This window comes from Solenopsis invicta, chromosome 5, assembly GCF_016802725.1.
Source record: "Solenopsis invicta isolate M01_SB chromosome 5, UNIL_Sinv_3.0, whole genome shotgun sequence".
Classification (NCBI taxonomy): Eukaryota; Metazoa; Arthropoda; class Insecta; order Hymenoptera; family Formicidae; genus Solenopsis; species Solenopsis invicta.
The window spans coordinates 26,089,450-26,109,776 of record NC_052668.1 but is presented as its reverse complement, the minus strand read 5'-3'; the positions used below and the strand labels follow the sequence as shown (position 1 = coordinate 26,109,776).

Below are 20,327 nucleotides of genomic sequence, written 5' to 3'. Positions count from 1 at the left end.
AAACTGAATTTTCAACTCTTGGTGACTATCTCCGAGCCGACGATTGTAGCGCGATAGATCAGGCCGCGGAGGACTGCAAGTACCAACGTGTCGTTTCTTCTCTAGTCAATTTCAAAAACGAGACTTTTACTTCAGCAGAATTAAAAAAAAAAGAAAAGAAAAAAGTAAAAGGAGAGAAGACGAGACGAGCGTGCTTTAATCATCGCAAATTAAAGTAGATCGTCCGCGCGATGATCGGGATACTGATTGATACGGAAACAGAGGCCGAGAGTACGCGGTGGCAAAAGTGCGGGATAAAAGCGAACGCGCGCCAAAAAAAAACAAAAAAAAAAGAAAAAAAAAGAGCGGATAGAGATATCACGATGATACTCGGTTCTATACCGAGGAAATACGAACCGCGCGCGTAGAAATTAGATCGCATGTAGAAAATAACGACTGATTTTTGCGCGGCGCGTAACCGGTTACCGGGACGATCGACACGAGCAAAGTGTCACCGTGTGCGCAACGCGCGCGATGCCGGGTCGGTTTGCAGGTGGTTCGACCGCGTTGAATTCTGCGATGCGGTCGCGGAGGGCGGCGCGCGCGGCGCGGGGCCAGGCGATTTTTATCATCAGACGCGGAAGCTCGGCGGTATCGAGGTGCCCGGCCGGCTTTTTTTCCACCGCAGCGGGGCGAAATCGGATTAATCATCGGACTAGAGAGCCGGGCGATATCGTCAGAGTGCGTTTGGATTACGGCGACGGTCGCGCATCGGGGCCTCCTCCCCCCGCAGGGGGGGATCACACGCGGACGAAGAATTTCTAGAGCGCCGACCGCGTTGGACAACGTTGTTGCTCGTTGCCGCGGGCACCACCGCCCCGTAATTGGTGACTGACACGTTCGTTTCTATCTTGGATTTGGTTAGTAATCCGGCAATGTCGGGCGAATTGATTTCCGTAAGATTATTCCGCGAGAGCGCGAATAGAGGTTTTAGCGGTAAACGTTAATCTTAGCGCTGTATTTGCCGACGAGGGAATATATTTCGCGATCTAATGTGTAAATAACAAAGTATCAAAATATTTAACCCTGAAATACTGCTCATATAATCTGCTTATAGAGAAACTTTGAATTTTAAAGCATTATTGTAAAATCTTTATTTTGCTCCACTCGACCTTGTTTGTCTTTTGTTATAATTTATTGTTAAATATTTTTAAGCTTAAAAGTAATTATTAATTTAATGTTCTAACATTATATTTTAATAAACTATGTCAATTTAAGAATTGGAAATCACTATTTATTGCGCACTAATTACCGCGCCTGAAACGTATTTGCCGCTTTTTTTTTGTTGTTATTGATAACATATATTATATATTTAGATTATATTTAGACGTATAGCAGCACCAAGTTTTAGTAGTTAAAAAATTTTTTATTTTAATAAAATTTTATATTTTTGTTTCCTCTTTAATTCTTTGAGATTAAATGTTAAATATATTTCGTTGAAACTTTTTTCAATTAAATACATCTACTTGGGTTAGAACAGATTTTTCATTAAAAATACACAGATAGTACCACTTGAATTTTATTTAAAAAGAAATTAAAGATATCATTACTTGGGTTCTTTTTACGTTACTGCTTTAGGTAAAAATTCATCCATAAAATTAAGAATTTTTATACATTTTATTTTTACTCTTTACATTTTCGGGATGGGAGAAATCATAGAGATTGCTTGTTAGCATCAAAATTATTACATTGATTAGCGATTTAATTTTCGTAATGTTACATTTCTGGTTCTACTTAACATCTACGTTTTTAATTTTCTAATTAAATTTTTTTTGTAACAATGATTGGGATATGTAAGATCGCGATTTGTAACATAACTAAAATCGTGAAAGATTGATGACGATTCTAGCAGGTGCTTATTGACCGTCGTCATGATTCTTCGAACTGCGCACCGTTACTTTCTTGAAAACACAGCTCTTAAATTGAATTAGAAGAGTAATATCATGTATATTAAATTGATAATTAATTTAGTAATATTGATGCATACAAATGTTCTTGAAAACACAGCTCTTAAATTGAACTAATAGAAGAGCAATATTATGTATATTAAATTGTTAATTAATTTATTAACATTGATGCTTACAGGCGTTCATAAGATTCTCCCCGAAAAGAATTATAAATAATATTTTGCGAAAAGTATTAGGTATTCTTTTTATATCTATTTTATCACTAGAAATTCATGAATAGGGTGGAAGATGTTATAATATAATTACTGTAAAAAAATCTTATTAAATGTTATTTTAAGCCATCAAAATTTTAATAGCGTAAACTGTTATTAAAATTTTTAACGAAAACAATTAATTCTTGAGCAAAAATTTGCACTATATTTCAGGTTTAATAAACGGAGAGAACTTTTTCATAATTTATTCTGAAAATCACGGTAGTCGTACAACAACGTTGTATTTCGAAAAACTGTTTATGTAATTTTCTCTGATTAATTAATTAATATCTAGTAAAATTCGCTGTTTTAAATAGAATAAATATCAATGATAAAATGCAATATTTTTATATAAATTTTACAATGCGACATGATAACTGGTCGCTCGACAAAGCTTTTTATATCAGGATTGTTAATTTTAAATTTATATTTAAACTAAATGTTAAAAATGTGTTTCAAACATTATACTGTTTTAAGCAAACGTTTTTTTAAAATATGTTTTAAACGTATTTGAAATTGATTGTTATTTTTAAAACATTTATATTCAAATCAAATGTTTAAAACATTTTGTTTTAAGAAAAAGATTTAACAAAAATTTTAGGGTATTTATATTTATATGCTAATTTTTTTATTTGAATATAATGTTTATTTCCAATAAATATTATAAAAACAATTGTATTTATAAAACATAATTCTTAACAGTATTCAAAATACATATGCAGATATAAAAATTATATTTTTGGATTTATTATTCAGATTTCAATATTCATATTGAAAATTTCTATTCATTCAAAATTATTTGCGGTAATCAGATAATATTATTACATCAAAATATAAAGTTTAATTAATTATATTAAATTTATTTAACATTTCTTTTTATTAAAAACCAATATTTGTTTATAGCCCATGTTGTTACGTATAACACATTATTACATTTTATTACGATGCTGCATTGCAATTTTTATTAAATACTTTGTAAAGTAAATGACTTTTATATATTTCAAAAATTCCTCGTTACTCATAGTATTTGATGGGTTGCCAAGTTGGGACAAGCTTATCACGCATGGTAAAATTTGTAGCGAATTTTGCGGTAAAAGTATAACGAAAAATTCTCCCCGGGCGTTCATTAAGCGTCAATCATTCCGTCACACTTGATAATTTTAAATGATCCAGATAGTTCTCATTATCCTTTCTCATTATCATTCCAGCGTAACTGAACTGTCGCTTGATATTTATTTGACAAAATCGCCGCCGATGGCTCGGAAACCAGCGCGCGTACAATTTTTGCGAAGCGACGCGGAACAGTGAGATAAATGGCATCGAACCGTATTGTTCCGCCGAACCGTATTGCCGGATCACAATCGGCTGATACCTTGGCGACGCTGCTGAAGTTTACAGCGATGCATCACGCGCGGCCGGACTGCATTCCGCAGCCGTCGCCCGTGGACGCTTGCATTGTCGATTTAGCCGGGGTAATTCCTGTAAACATACTACAGCGTGCAATACACTACGAGTGTACGTGGACAATGCTGACGCGTAATAGCCAATCAACGGGTGGCGGCCTGTACCATTTTGACGGCTGCGGTTAGTGCGCGCTTCATACTGTATGAAGAGCAAATCGGCGCCAGTGCCGCGTAGAAAAGTCGAGTTTAACGAGGATCGCTCGTCGGATTTCGCTAAATGCGAGCAAATGAACGCACCGCGACACTGGCCGAACTAATGAAAAAAGAAAGAAATTCATTCGATACGCGTGCGAAACGAATCCTTTACACGACGAAACTTCAATCGCGTCAGTCACTTCAATTGCATTCGAATGAATTTTAGTGCAACAGGATAACACTTTGTTCGTCTTCATTAATCTGGGAATAGAAACCTCTTTATTTTTATAAATGATCACCCGAAGTAATTTTAGAATTAAGAGCCATTGTGTTTTTAACACACGTTGTATTTTATTATTCCAATATACGGTACTACAAATATATGAAACGTAATTTATTATTTATGAACATTATGTATATAGATTAAATCAACATTTTCTGAAAAAATTAAGGAGAAACCAAGAAAATGTTAAATAAACGGAAGAAGGAATTAAGCACCTCGTTGTGATAATGTTTCTAAAATAAAGCATATATAGTTAATGAAACGCTTTATACCGCAGATTTTTACGTTGGGATTGTATATTTAAAGATTAATTTATAAAGAGTAGTTACTAGAAGGAAAAATGAAACATATTGCACAATATTTATTTTATAACATATTAAAATAAGACTAATTTGCTATTATATAAAATTACTTATATTGTACCTGATCTTTATTATTAAAAATTGTAATTTTTATTATACTTGTTTTTATTTTATTACATAAATATAAAGTCATATACTTTTTAATAAAAGTAAACGTTCATAGAAACATGATATAATCTTTTTGTATTTTATAAACATAAAGATATTTATAATTTATACTTAATTGAAATTCATTATATTATTTCGAATTTATAATACAAACTCTGTGATTAATTTTACAACGTAAACACTTATTTGGGGTTTTTTACACCTCACAGTCAGTTAGTTTCAACAGATCGGTACTACAAATATATGAAACGTAGCTTGTTTCTATTATACGAGTCTTGGGATCTTCGAATAAGAGATAGGTAGGGATTTCTAGTCAGAAAGTATATAAGAAAAATTTGAAGCAACGTGAGCTTCGTTTTTTGAACGACGAGCGTGTAAAAAGCACCCCAGGCTGACTATTCTCTTCTGTTAAGAAGGATCTAATCAGCGGATTAAAGTATTACAGGCGTAACACGACGTAACGAGATAAATAACCAGTAAAATTATACCGTAATATTAGATAAGTACGGTAATATGTAGGATAAGTGTAAAATAAATATTGCAGACGGAATTAAAAGTTATTCGGGCGAATTGATGTTTGCCGAGCATCAACGTTTACGGCAGCAATGTCGGCGCACTTTCAGTAGTAAAATTCGGTCGAAAATTATGGCGTTTTACCGTGTGCCTATTTAAAGTCCGATGATAATTTTTATCGAATGACTGATTCGCGCACACACAAACGCATACACATACACACAGCATATACTTTCGTGCTTTCCATTTGCGCTGTGATTTACTACTAAATTATGAACGCGAAATTTGTAGGTGGGTACATTCTGCGATTTCTATGGTACTTAAATGCACGTTTAATTACGAACGGGGGTTCATTGAAATCAATGTTAAATTTCGGTCACCTGCAATTTGACAAGGAATTATTTATCCATCATTATTACGGGAGAAATTATTTACCGTACATTATAGGGAATGATACGGGCGGGGAATTTGTTTTGATTTATTGGTGAAAATACAATAAATACTTTAATCCGCGGTGCGGCGCATAATGCGCAATGTATAATCAATACGCGGGGTGTCGCGCTGATTTTCAAGCTTAATGCATATTTCATGCCGCTTATACAGCGAGTTCGCGATGTGCATAATCAAGGTTCCCGCGTGGATTAAATGTCTGACTAAGTACCCGTAGAAATTATTCACTAAGTTTACTCAACTCCTCCTTAAATGTAACTCGCCGTCGGCGACCAACTTTTTCCCCGGCTATAATTAAACAGCTCACGCGCGACCGCGAGAGCGGGCGTGGTGTACCTGCGAGTTTTTAACGAAAATACCGCGCGAGACGCGGCGAGACTGACCGCGGGCCCGCGATCAATTTTAACATTAATCCTCCCCGAATGCCGGCAACGGTCGTTGCGAAATCGCGCCATTGACATTCGCCGCGCGACGCTAAATTAGCCGCGGCCGACGCGACGATGTTCCGCCCCTTAATCCCCGAAACCGCCGGTCGCTGACATAAATATAGCCATTCCCGCCTCGAAATCGCGCGCGACAAACGCGTTCGCGCCAGTTGAGCCCGTCCGCTCGTTTCTCGTCGATTCGCCGAGCGACGATTATCGGACGATATCCATCGCTCGGCCACGATTTTATCCGGCCTTTCCGGGGTCATAAAATGTTTCTCGAGTGGAAGGTAGATTACCCTCTCAGTGGGAGACTCTATCGGGCGGCTTTCGCCGGATCTCGCGGAAAAGAGGGAGGAGGAGGAGAGCGGCGAATAAATTCCGCGACTGAACGCACAGACGCGTCCTAAAAGGATCATAAAGTCCGAGATAAGGATCGCGCTCGTCGATGGAGGAGATATAAACGCGCGGGATAAAGGAGCCGCTTATCCGCCAAAGTCAGCATACGGCCGCTCCCTCGTATCGCGTTCTGGCATTCCCGAATTCGTCGCCGGGGCCGCAATTATATTCGCGATCGCGCGAATTTCGGAAATTCCATCTCGAGGAAACGAATCGCGCCGAGGTTTTCCCTCTTTCCTCGGCGCGTGAGAGCCACGGTCGCGATCACGGGCGTATCCGGGATTTCGGTCGAGGAACGAGGAGAAGGGGCGGGGGACGAAATTTATCTTCACACAAAATTTATTAACTTATATTAAAGCCGGTTTTCGAGTATCTTCGACGAACTTTCTTAATGCTTCTTCCTTAAGCTTATTTTTTTTATCGTGAGCGTACATTTACAATTCTCATGCATAGTTTATTGAGGCGATTTTCTGACATTGTTAACCAGAAATCAGATCTTCACCCTTCAGTAAAAGATCTTTTGGTGTTTTTCCGTTGTACTTAATTGGGCTAAGGGAATATGCAGGGCATGAAAAGGAAGCTTCTTTTATTATGGAATAGTTTCAATTTTTTAAGTCCTTCTATTTTAATTTTGTTATCCTTCCTACACTAAAAAAATTTAGTAAATTTACATAAATAAATGTAACAGATGTAAAAATTACATGGTTAGCCCAGTAAATAGAAAAAAATCGTGTAATTTTACAGGAAAAAAATGTTATTTCATAGAGAATATGTAAATTTGCATTTGCTACGTAAATATCTCTTATTTTATATGGAAAATTACGTTCGTGGCAGGATATTTAAAATGTTTTTATATCATTATCCAAGTTTTGGAACATTATTATGCGTAATACAACAGTAATGTTTCATCACTGTGAAACATAATGCGATCTGCGGTCACCGTGCTTGCGTGAAAATTCCGTCTCATCGTTGTGTATGTACGCGGGTAGCACAGTAGTCATTCTATTGTTTACAACATGTACGATAAAAAGACAATATTTGAATTTATAATAATACATTGTGATTTTCCATGCATATTGCAAATGTTTGCTTTTGAAATCTGCTCAATCATAATATAAGAAATTAATTTTACTCCTGTACATTGCAAATTTTACGAACACATTTACAACTCTTATAGTGAATGTCAAAATTATTTGCTACTACGATGGGTGTAAAATTTTTTAAAACGTAAATCACGCATTGGCCGAAGAACGTTTTAACTTTTAGTCGTAAAAATCATTTTTACGACTTGATTCTTTCTAAAGAAGTAAATCAAACTGATTAAATGCCGTGAGAGCCAACACAAGGTGTGTTCGCGCGAGAATCAATGTAATTGACAAACAATTATTATTCGCCACTCACAGTTTTCTTTCTTTAATTTTGTTAATGTAACCTTTGGTTTTAATACTGTTACAATGCTAAAGACTTGGATTGATTTTAATCGAGATCAAGTTTGCACTGAGAATGATCCAAACCAGAGGATTGAAACGTCTGTAATAATAATTTATTTATAGTTTGATTTACTTCTTCAGAGCCTTTCTTATTTTATTTTTATTTAATAATCCGCGCGCAGCCCGAGATCGTGCCCAAACTTCCGGGCTCTAGTCATTATATATTGCATTAACATCATGTTTCATTATTAATGCGTTCTTTCTTTTTTCTGTTTCAGGTATGTAAAAATGTATATTCTCCGTTTATTCCTTCAACGAAAAAACTAAGTCCAAATTACTTCGCAAACTCCACGTGTGAAAATGTAAGTCCGCCACATCACAAATATGATTTCTTAATATAACATCGCAATTGCGCGTGTTAAAAAAATTATTAAACGCCTTAATTACTTTAAAATACCCAGATGGGTCTTATTAATAAAGTTTTTCTGGATATTTTAAAGGAATTAATACATTTAATAGTTTTTATAAACAATTATATATCTTTCTATTTCACGCTGCGTGAAATAACGCGTCGCCACTCACAGTTTTCTTTCTTTAATTTCTTTAATGTAACCATCGATTTTAATATCGTTACAATGCTTGATTAATTTTAATCGAAATCAGTTTACACTGAGGACGATCCAAACCAGAGGATCGAAACGTCTGTAATAATAATTGTTTGTCAATTACATTAATTCTCGCACGAACGCCATGTGTTGGCTCTCACGGCGTTCATTCATAGTTTGATTTAATTCTTTCACCTCGCCACAATTCAGGAGAAATTCCTCCCTCGCCCATGGTCGCTATAAAATCCTCGGCAACAATGGGACATGCGAGATTGATACCGGCGGGATGGCGTTATCACAGATATTCGGACCGGGCTGTCTCTCGGCGCGCAACGCGATTCCATCGTCATTTACGCGATCTCACGCCGAGATACTTTTTGCTCGAACCAGCGTATTCGCGGCACGAGCGGCACGAGAGTCCCGCAAGCGCGCGCTTCCATTGCGCGTCACGTTTGCTTCGTGTATCATGAAAGCAAAACGGTCGTTTATCGAGGAATAGACGGGGGAGGGAGGGTAGGGGAAACGGGAAGAAATCTCGAGGACGATGCTGCGAAAGAATCCTCCGAGCCATCGATTGTAACGGCTTCTTTATCGAGATTGCGGTCGTTGATCGATAAAAAGCACCCTCCGAAGGTCAGAGACGTTTCGGAGTTGCTCTCGCGTGGAAATGGGCGGAATAATACCATACATATACGTCGTATATGTACATCCCTCCTTCCAGCTTAATGTGTAGCGTTCCTCTGTTTTTTTTATGACACCCGTAAAGAGGAGAATCCGAGCTCTCGCGTTGAATAATTAACATATATTTTGCGTTAACCTGAAAGTTTTATGTCAAGCCGAGACGACCCCAGCCACGAGAGCTGGTATCTGTCAAAGTTTTCTTTTTATTGGCTCCCGCGGCCCCGGAGGCCGCCCCGCCCCTCCCCCCGGCGTGTATCAGCGTATGTATCGTATAATGTTCGCGGATTAAGCGGAACTACCTTTCGCCCGGGGAGTTTCCTGCTTGTAAACTTCTCCTGCGGAACCTGCGTTTACCTACCTACGCTTCGCCTTACCGGAAAGGTGTACTTAAAGTTAGACGTTTCGTGCTACAGCACCTTACGCGCTACCTTGTATCTTATAATGTTATTACTTCGTGGCGGGGTGAGTATTTTATCCCGGATTGTTATTTCGTGTCGGAGAAATATAAGAAATAGCCATGTAATTTCGAAATTATGGACATAAACGGAGAAAAAAGTGCTCTCGCAGTTAGAACTGTACAGCGGGAGGAGAAGGGAAAGTGAAAATTAATAGGGGAAAGAGAGAGAGAGAGAGAGGGAGCGGCAAGTAAATTAGACGGTCATTAACAACTCGGCCTCGTTGAATTGCCTTGAAAGCGAGGGAAGCTGGAATTTTCGCCCGCCTGCGTTCCCGCCCACCGCCGGCGCGATAATCCAGCAGGGAAAATAGGGGAGAGTGTATGGAACGAACATGGCGGTTTCGCGGAAACGGTTGTTTGTTAAGATTCCCTTTGTGGTGTCCAAGGTCTTCAATCGGTTTTGATCTCCCGCGGTCGGTCGTCTGAAATCCAAACAGTCTCTCGACGAGCGACGGAACGCCACCCTCCCTTTGCCGAGGGTGAGGAAACCTGTCAAAGGTCATGGCGTAAGTCGAACGTCTTGGCGAGAAACGCGGCAGATCCCGTCTATCCCATTCCCCTAGAGAACGTAGTACAGTCGAGTGATTTTATCTACGCATAACTTTTTCCCGATAATGGCAGTCGAGTGCGGAGCGAGAGAAATTAAACTATGATTTGATAGACGTAATCACGCAACACGGAGAGAACTTCTTTTCTTCGAATTTGCCCTTAAAATCATGGCAGTGAGATAACGTGATATTTCGAAGAACTTTGCTATAAATTTATTAAAATCTAGTAAAATTTAACCAAAATATTTTATGTTTTATTGTGATAGGTGTCATATGTATTAATAAATTTTCTTTGAAACATCAGGTTGTTTTACGATTACCATGATTTTGAGGGTAAATTATACAATGAGAGAGACGAAGAATTCCTAAATTTTAATATATACTTATTGGAATAGTATCCTATTAATGAAATATTTACAATGTTGAAACATTTGTGTACTTTTTTGAAAAAAATCTGCTGGTTAAAGTTTTTGTGTCAAGTAACGAACATATGTGTAAATTTAATACACGTCTGCTATGTTAACTAAATTTAGCAGATATAAAATGTAGAATTGTGAAAGTGATTTAAAAAATAACGCAGTTTGCACGTATTTAAATAAGTGCAAATTGTGTTACTGTAACACATTTTTTAAATCATTTTTATAATTTTACATTTTGTATCTGTTAAAATTTACAGAAAAAGAATGTTGATGTTGCACTGTAACAGGAGTGGGGATAACTGTGCGATAATTTTTTACTATTCTTCTGTTACTTTCATCATAAAAATTAGATAAATTGTACACACATGTAACTTTAAATAACGATCAAGGTTACGTTTCTTGCTTGTTGAAATATTAACGCAGTATTAATGTCATCATTTAACATTTATTAATGTCATCACACATCCCGATTATGTTAAATTAACACAAAATTTTGAGTGAACCATTTGGCAAAAGTGATTTATGTTATACAATTTTTCCATCTGCGTGTACTTACGGTACATAAATATTTACTCTAAGAAAAAACTTAAATTAATGGTTCTCGTACTAAATAGCTATATATTTACGTTTAGTAAATATTTCATTAATACTATTGAAACAAATATTTATAAAAATTTAGTAATTCTTTCCTCGGCGTGAGAAAAAATTCTCTCCGTACCACGGAAGATCTCCGTTCAAAAATTTGCGATGTAGTCGCTGCTCTATTCTTCATTTACGTTCTCGGATCAATTTTTAAATTATCCGAAGTCTTAGAGATGAGAAGGAAAGCATGGCACTTTTTGCTTGCGTCCCATCTTCATCTCGCACTTTCAATGCTTTTCATTTTGCCACGTGCTTACCGGGATTACGCTGCGCAAGCAGTCTTCGTCGCCGTTTTGAATTATACATACAATACCTTTTGGCAATGCGAGCTCAGGGTGGAATGGCCGCATCAGGGGATTAATACGCCAACCGCCGCCGTCGCGTTCGCGCGTACATTCGTCTTCCCCGCATGCAAATCCCGCACGCGAGCCGCTCGGAGAGTGCCCGACCGTGTACACACTTCATTATTTCGACACGGTACACATTTCAACTCCACCGGCGATTATGAAAAGCCGACCGCGTGTGTACGAGTGCCATAATGCGCCACCGTGCGTGACAATTTAGAAAAATCGTCCGTCAAAACGAGCCGCGTGTCTCGTAACGACGGATTCGTCTTGTGAGCGCAACATCTTATTGTTACGAGCGACAATGGAATGGGATCAAGCAATGTGCTGGAAGAAAGAATTAAGAAGGGATTTCTTGTTACCGTTTGGAGTTTAGAGGATGAAAAAGAAAATCAATTTTCTTCTTTTATATTTAAAAAATCCTTAATCTTAAAAACATCTCCCTTGAAAAGCGAAATTCGAATTTATCATTATTTCATTTTGTTTGAACTTCCCGCGTGTTCCGCTGGTCGTGCATGCAGTTGCAGTTGGTAGTACACTATGGCGGCGCTAGGCGCAAAAAATGTGGAGGTTGGCAACGGGCTTCAACTCACTTCTTGTTAGAGACGACGAGCGTGCACGTGCGTGTCTTTAGTGCGTTATTGTTTTATAGCAATAAATTACGAGTATTGTTTTGCATAGCGAATTTGAGTCTTGTGAAGTAAGGCAGTCAGATTGCAGAGAGAGGACCATTCACGTTGGTCTACATATTGTCTCAGTGACAGAGCCATTCGGGCGTAGTCCGCCGTTCGGGCAGAGATTGAGAAAGAGAACGCAAGGTTCTTGTCGCGGATCCTGGATCTGCGCTCTTCATACAGCCGTTCGGGCGAAGTCTGCCTGTTGGGCAGAGGGAGAGCGAACTCAAGGTTCTCTTCTCCTGGTCTTTTTCTATCTATCCATATAGCCGTTCGGGCGTAGACTTCCTTTGGACAAGGAGAGAGAGAGAGAGAGAGAGAGCGCAAGGCTCTAGTCAAACCCGCTTACATTTTGGTTATACATAGCCGGTTGGACATAGGCCGCCATTTTGGACAACCGGAGATACGAGCGCATGGAATCATTTATCGGGCTACCTATTAGCATCAATCTAAACACAAGGCTGCTGATGTTATCCGAGAGTTAACAGCGCTTTGTGACTATTAATTTTCTGTTTATTTTCAGCATTTTATACAGGTATTTTCTTGTTTCATTGTTCTTACACCTCAACTCATAATTCGAGAAGGCCGAGTCTCATCTGGCAGTGCGGGAATATTCCAGCATTTCGAGGGTTGACTATTGAAACCTGAGCAGTATACGATTCTCATCTTACGGCAACCGAATTCTACAGCCCTCCCCCTTTTTTTTGGCACGAGATTGCCGCAGAATTAACTGATTATATTAGCATACGAACATATTAACTATATTAAATTTTTCATAATAAATTCACTGTTTGTTATTTGATTTTATCCGTTGAGTTATAGCTATCATTTCATAGTTAACCCACTAACTAATTTAAACGTCGAGTTCTAACATTTTTGGTCCTTCGAGCCGGATATTAATAGCTGCAATTCAAGATGAGGCTCAGTCACATTCTCGCTCATGTGGAACAACAGTTTACACTGTCAGATCTGATAACCTGCTCATATGAGAATTTTTCGAAAAACGAGTTATATAATGTCACAACACAACGAGTGCATGCACGCCTGTCGACGCTAAAGGACGATTGGGAGCGCTTCTGTCTAGAACATAAAGCCATCCTGATTGCTATTCAAGAACTGAGTAACGACGATAAATCTACTATTAAAGCTAACCCGTATTTTACAACAAATCTTTATACTTTAACACATGAACGTTACGTAACCGTAGTCGAGCGCTTGACTGCTTTACTCGAAGATGATCATGGAAGCGTTCCGAGCACGTCATCGTCGCGGGCTGCACCACTCTCCCATTCCAGCTTACCGGTGTTCGTTCACCATGCGAGATTACCTCGAATTGATCTGCCCAAGTTCAATGGGACTCCTACTGACTGGTTACCATTTAAAGACTTATTCCACTCACTTGTTATTCAGAATCCAACATTATCATATGTAGAGAAACTTCAATATTTAAAGTCGAGTTTAACCGGTACAGCTTCCTCTTTACTAAAGAATACCACTTTAACAGCCGACAATTTCTTAAAATCCTGGGAAGCATTAACCGCGTTTTATGAAAATAAGCGCTTATTAATTAATGCAGCTTTACAATCGTTATTATCTATCAAACGTATGACGAGGGAATCATCCGGTGAGTTGGAGAAATTGTATACAAATGTAATGCAAATTTATAGATCTTTAGAAGGGCTACAACGCCCGGTTGAATATTGGGATGATTTTCTAATTTTTATTGTACTACAACGCATTGATTCTGAATCCGTGAAAGCATGGGAACAGCATCTAGGTTCCTCCAAAGATATTCCCACTTGGGATCAGTTCAATGAATTTCTAGTCGCTCGTTTGTTATCCTTGAAGGCATATGAGAAGTCTCGCTCGGGAAAGAGTGAAACGCAATCACTTCCTACTGCTGTCAAAGCACATTACCACGGAAAGACAAAGGAAACGGGTTTGGTCGATACAAAATCGTGTCCGCTCTGCAAGGAGAAGCATTACGTTATGTCATGTCCCAATTATTCTAACAAAACGGCTCAACAACGTATTGCAATCATCAAAAGGTATAAGCTGTGTTACAACTGTCTTGGCTTCCATCTGGCATCCCATTGCAAAAGTGTTAAACGGTGTACCAAGTGCGCCGCTAAGCATCACACTTCCATACACCAAACGCCTCTACAGAAATCTACCATACAATCTACCGCAACCGAATCCGACACCACATCCAGTAACAAGGCTACATGACTATTACATTCTTCTATTGATAGAACTTACAACACGTCGAAAGTTTTATTAGCAACAGCACTCGTTAACATCTCTGCCTCAAGTGGACGGACCGCTGTAACACGAGCATTAATCGATCAAGGATCGGAGGTTTCTCTTGTTACAGAACATTTGGCACAACGGCTACGTTTAATACGCACATCATCCAACGTATACCTTGTAGGAATAGGTGCTCAGAAGGCGACCAAATCCAAAGGATATACAAAGTTCACCCTGTCACCACACTTTGAGTCTCCTTATAAGCGTGAAGTATCCGTTCATATCCTTCCAAAACTGACGACCAGCACCCCGTCGAAGGATACGGACTCCAGCACTTGGACCCACTTACACAATCTTGAGATGGCTGATCCGGAATATTATCGCCCCGGATCCATTGACCTAATACTTGGAGCCGATGTTTACGGAAGAATCCTTTTGGATGGAGTTGTCAAGGGATCAGAGGACTCTCCTATTGCACAACGAACACATTTAGGGTGGATTGTCTCTGGACTGGCCGAAGAGGGGACCAGTTCACCCATGGTACATGGATATCACGTCGCTAATGATGTAGATCTTTACAATCTTATACGTCAATTCTGGACCTTGGAGGAGATACCTTTGAGTATGAAATCTCACCTCTCATTAGAGGAACAAGAATGTGAGAAACATTTCTTAACCACACATTCGAGAGATCAAAGAGGCCGTTACATAGTTAAACTTCCTTTCAAGAAATCCGTAAGTCTATTGGGAGACTCTTATACAAAGGCAGCAAAAGTACTTTCCAAATTATTGGACCGTTTAAATCAGAACGAGAGTTATTCTCAAGAATACTCGAATTTCATTTCTGAATATGAAGGGTTACGACATATGCAAATTGTTGACGAAAGTCTAGCATCACCCCCTCATAGCTATTACCTTCCACATCATGGCGTCTGGAAGGAGCAAAGTCTCACGACAAAATTGAGAGTCGTGTTTAACGGATCCAGTCCCACCACCACAGGATATTCCTTGAACGATATCCTTCATACGGGATCTAAGTTGCAAAACGATCTTTTTGACGTGCTAATTTGGTTCCGGTTGTTTCGTTACGTTTTCACTACCGACGTGGAGAAAATGTTCAGGCAAATAAAGGTTCATTCAGACCATTGGGCCTTTCAGCGAATATTGTGGAGGGATGCTGTAAAGGGTTTCCGCACCTATGAATTAACAACGGTGACCTATGGACTTGCTTGTGCTCCTTACCTTTCTTTAAGAGTATTCCTTCAACTTTTGCAGGACGAAGGATCGAAATACCCATTAGCGGTACCTGTGTTGAAGAGAGGAAGATATGTGGATGATATTTTTGGTGGAGCAGACTCGATCGATCAGGCAAAAGAAGTCGCTCAGCAATTGACTGGGATTTGCATGGCGGGCGGCTTTAAATTACGGAAGTGGATAAGCAACCATTCGTCGGTGTTGGATTCTATTCCAGAGGATAGTCGCATAGAGGCCACCACGATCAATATTAGCGGGGATCTTTCTGTTAACACGCTCGGGCTGTGCTGGCAACCAGCTACAGACGCATTTCAATTCTCCTTGAATATACCTGTGTCTACATCATTTACGAAGAGAACATTATTATCGAATATTGCGAAGCTGTACGATCCGCTCGGTTTCCTATCACCCGTCATCATTACCGCCAAGATTATTATTCAGGAACTATGGATACTAAAGATGGATTGGGATGATCCTTTGCCTGATTCAGTGACAAGACGATGGCTGCAATTTACTGAAAGTCTGCAGGATTTACCTCGGCTTACATTCCCTCGTTGGGTGAATTACACTTCGAGCTACTCGATTGAAATTCATGGCTTCTGTGATGCATCTAATCAGGCATTGGCTGCCGCGGTGTACATCAGAGTGGTTACTACTCAAGGGGCTATTCGAACCACGCTTTTAGCATCGAAAACTAAGGTAGCTCCGTTGAAAAAGCTAACCATTCCTCGGTTAGAGTTGTCTGGAGCCTGTCTATTAACTAGACTAGTGTCACATATACTTAATGTTTTCACGTTTCCAAACATACCTATATTCCTGTGGACGGATTCATCCATCACTTATACCTGGATAAGTAATCATCCTTCTAGATGGAAGGATTTTGTGCAAAATCGGGTGAGCTTTATTCAAGATACTCTTCCTCAAGCCAAGTGGAGGTTTGTACCGGGGACAGAAAATCCTGCTGACTTAGCGACCAGAGGGTTAACCCCTTCTCAACTGGCAGAGCTGCCCATATGGTGGACAGGTCCACTTTGGTTGTTGCAAGCATCGGAAGAGTGGCCCGTCATGGCGTCATCAAGCAAGCAACCCGAGATTCCTGAAGAACGACCTGCAAGGTCCAACACAGTAAGGAGGCGCTCAGAACTATGGGATCTACTATGTAAATTTTCCAACCTAACCAAGCTTTTTCGTGTCACGGCTTTATGCCAGAGAGCCGTTGCTCGCTTCAAAAGGAACACGAATCTAAGTACATCACGCACCGCTACTACTAAGGAGGTAGAAGCATCCAAATTCTTTTGGATCCAGACGATCCAGCGATTCTACTTCCATTCAGAGATTGATACACTCTCTAGAGGAGAATTTTTATCAAAGAACAGTGTATTGTTGCGGCTTAATCCATTCCTGGACGGTCGCGGTCTTCTGCGAGTAGGAGGGCGCTTACAACGCTCTCTCCTTACATTCTCCGAACAACACCCGTTGATTATTCCACGAGAATCACCGTTGACCGATTTAATAGTAGCAGACGCTCACACTAAGACATTACATGGTGGTACACAACTCACCTTAGCCTATATAAGAACACATTACTGGATAATTGGAGGCAGAGTCCCAGTGAAGGCCTTCATCTTAAAGTGTGTCACATGCGCACGATTCCGACAGGAAAGAGCTCAACAACTGATGGGACAGCTTCCGAAAGAAAGAGTGACTCCTGCTCGACCCTTCACACACACCGGAATTGACTACGCCGGCCCCTTTACGGTAAAGACATGGAAGGGAAAAAACGCACGAACGTATAAAGCATACATTGCTCTCTTTGTATGCTATTCTTCATCTGCCGTCCACCTAGAACTAGTGACGGATTATACTGCTGACACCTTCATCGCAGCTTACAAGAGATTTACTGCACGGCGAGGGATATGTACGACGTTATCGAGCGATTGTGGTACCACTCTCAAAGGTGCTGATACCGAATTGCGGCGATTATTCACTCAGTCCACAAAAGAATCAGAAAAACTAGCCATACTATTGGCAAATGACGGAACTGAGTGGAAGTTCAACCCACCGGCCGCTCCACACTTTGGAGGTAAATGGGAGGCAGGCGTCAAGTCTGTGAAATACCATCTGAATAGAGTAGTGGGAACCACATTACTTACGTACGAAGAGTTCACTACCCTCTTAACCCAGATAGAGGCAGCACTCAACTCGAGGCCGCTGTCACCTCTTAGTGAAGATCCTGAAGATCTTAATCCACTAACACCAGGACACCTGTTGATGGGATGTGCACCTACAGTCATTCCTGAGCCCTCTACTGAGACAATTAAGACCTCCCACCTTTCAAGATGGCAATTAATCCGTCAGATGTTGGAGAGCTTCTGGACAAGATGGTCTAAAGAGTGTCTGCAAAGATACTATGCGAGGTACAAGTGGAATAAACCAACTCCATCTCTGAGGGAAGGCACTCTAGTATTAGTGGTTGACGAACGGTACCCTCCAGCAAAATGGCCTCTCGGGCGAATCATACAAGTTCATCCTGGTAAGGATGGTTTAGTACGAGTCGTAACAGTACGTACTCAAACTTCAGTATTGAAACGACCTATTACAAAAATCTGTCCACTCCCTGTTATCCATGAAACTCTCTAATTTGTTCGTTAACGATGTTAACGAAGGCGGGCGGAATGTTTGAACTTCCCGCGTGTTCCGCTGGTCGTGCATGCAGTTGCAGTTGGTAGTACACTATGGCGGCGCTAGGCGCAAAAAATGTGGAGGTTGGCAACGGGCTTCAACTCACTTCTTGTTAGAGACGACGAGCGTGCACGTGCGTGTCTTTAGTGCGTTATTGTTTTATAGCAATAAATTACGAGTATTGTTTTGCATAGCGAATTTGAGTCTTGTGAAGTAAGGCAATCAGATTGCAGAGAGAGGACCATTCACGTTGGTCTACATATTGTCTCAGTGACAGAGCCATTCGGGCGTAGTCCGCCGTTCGGGCAGAGATTGAGAAAGAGAACGCAAGGTTCTTGTCGCGGATCCTGGATCTGCGCTCTTCATACAGCCGTTCGGGCGAAGTCTGCCTGTTGGGCAGAGGGAGAGCGAACTCAAGGTTCTCTTCTCCTGGTCTTTTACTATCTATCCATATAGCCGTTCGGGCGTAGACTTCCTTTGGACAAGGAGAGAGAGAAAGAGAGAGAGCGCAAGGCTCTAGTCAAACCCGCTTACATTTTGGTTATACATAGCCGGTTGGACATAGGCCGCCATTTTGGACAACCGGAGATACGAGCGCATGGAATCATTTATCGGGCTACCTATTAGCATCAATCTAAACACAAGGCTGCTGATGTTATCCGAGAGTTAACAGCGCTTTGTGACTATTAATTTTCTGTTTATTTTCAGCATTTTATACAGGTATTTTCTTGTTTCATTGTTCTTACACCTCAACTCATAATTCGAGAAGGCCGAGTCTCATCTGGCAGTGCGGGAATATTCCAGCATTTCGAGGGTTGACTATTGAAACCTGAGCAGTATACGATTCTCATCTTACGGCAACCGAATTCTACAGCCCTCCCCCTTTTTTTTGGCACGAGATTGCCGCAGAATTAACTGATTATATTAGCATACGAACATATTAACTATATTAAATTTTTCATAATAAATTCACTGTTTGTTATTTGATTTTATCCGTTGAGTTATAGCTATCATTTCATAGTTAACCCACTAACTAATTTAAACGTCGAGTTCTAACACATTTGCTAACATTCCACCACGTCTTCGAGAAATTAAGTGATTCAATATATAAAACATTCATGCAACAACGAGGAAAGTAGACAACGTTATGATATTGGAAGAGGAAAATGAGAATGAGCTTTTTGCGATTTGTCCGCGGATAATTTAACACTACCATTTTATTCTTCAACGTACGTGCTTTCGTCACATTTCCTAATTTCCTTTTGTTCTGGCATTAGACGAATTTTCTCAACTTATCGCATTGAATCTCGCCTTTGGACGAATGTATAAGAATGGAGTCGTCATAATTTCCGTGATTCGCCCCAAGATTCGGCGACGATCTAGGAAATCAATGGCAATCAATTTTCCGCGCGATATCGAGCTGTCGGTCGCAGAGACTTTACAGGGCGGGAAAGGCCAGGCGACACGGAAGAAAACGAGGGAATCTGGACCCGGTCCAGACTCCGGGCTCAAATGCATCCCGAACGAGTGTCCGCCCCCATTGCCGACCGGCGCCGGCGGTCGGTGCCGATGCTTCGTGTCGGAAGATAGTCGGTGGGAAAAATCGTGAAAATTCCGGGCATTCAATTAGGGGCGTCGAGCTGTCGGGGAGAGGGAGGGGGAAAGGATGGAAACGGACGTGGCTGGAGAACGGTGGAACAATTGAAAACGCGTTAATGGCTAGCTACGAAATTAGTAATTAGCGCCCGGTAATGCACGGTTACCTGTCCCTGACTTCCCTCTCTGGTCAGACATATTGTGGAAGGACGAAAATGGCCGTTCAATTATGGCAGAATTTCCCTCCGGGCGACAGGAGCGCCGTGTTTTAAAAGCCAAACACGAGCGGAAATTTTGTTTTATTGGCGATGGCGTTATTAATTCAGAATACTAGAAAAGGACTCGTGAAACTCAGATCAGGTACGTCATTAAAATCCCGTGATTAGTTCTGCGATTTTTCCAGCGGTGAAATT

The 20,327-nt window shown here is 40.3% G+C and overlaps 2 protein-coding genes across 2 annotated transcripts in view; both read left to right on the top strand.

Annotated features, from left to right (window-relative positions):
• Positions 1–14,396, top strand: part of LOC120357953 — a 121,840-nt gene extending 107,444 nt beyond the window's left edge. The window contains exon 2 of the mRNA XM_039450079.1: positions 8,044–14,396. Within this exon, the coding sequence (XP_039306013.1) occupies positions 13,051–14,364 (1,314 nt within the window). The 5' untranslated portion in view covers positions 8,044–13,050 and the 3' untranslated portion in view covers positions 14,365–14,396. The remainder of the gene's footprint in view (positions 1–8,043) is intronic.
• A 346-nt stretch (positions 14,397–14,742) lies between these two features.
• LOC105202162 lies at positions 14,743–18,276 on the top strand. Its single transcript, XM_039449265.1, has one exon. It carries the CDS (start codon positions 14,743–14,745, stop codon positions 18,274–18,276), a length of 3,534 nt encoding a protein of 1,177 aa, XP_039305199.1.
• The last annotated feature ends 2,051 nt before the right edge of the window (positions 18,277–20,327 follow it).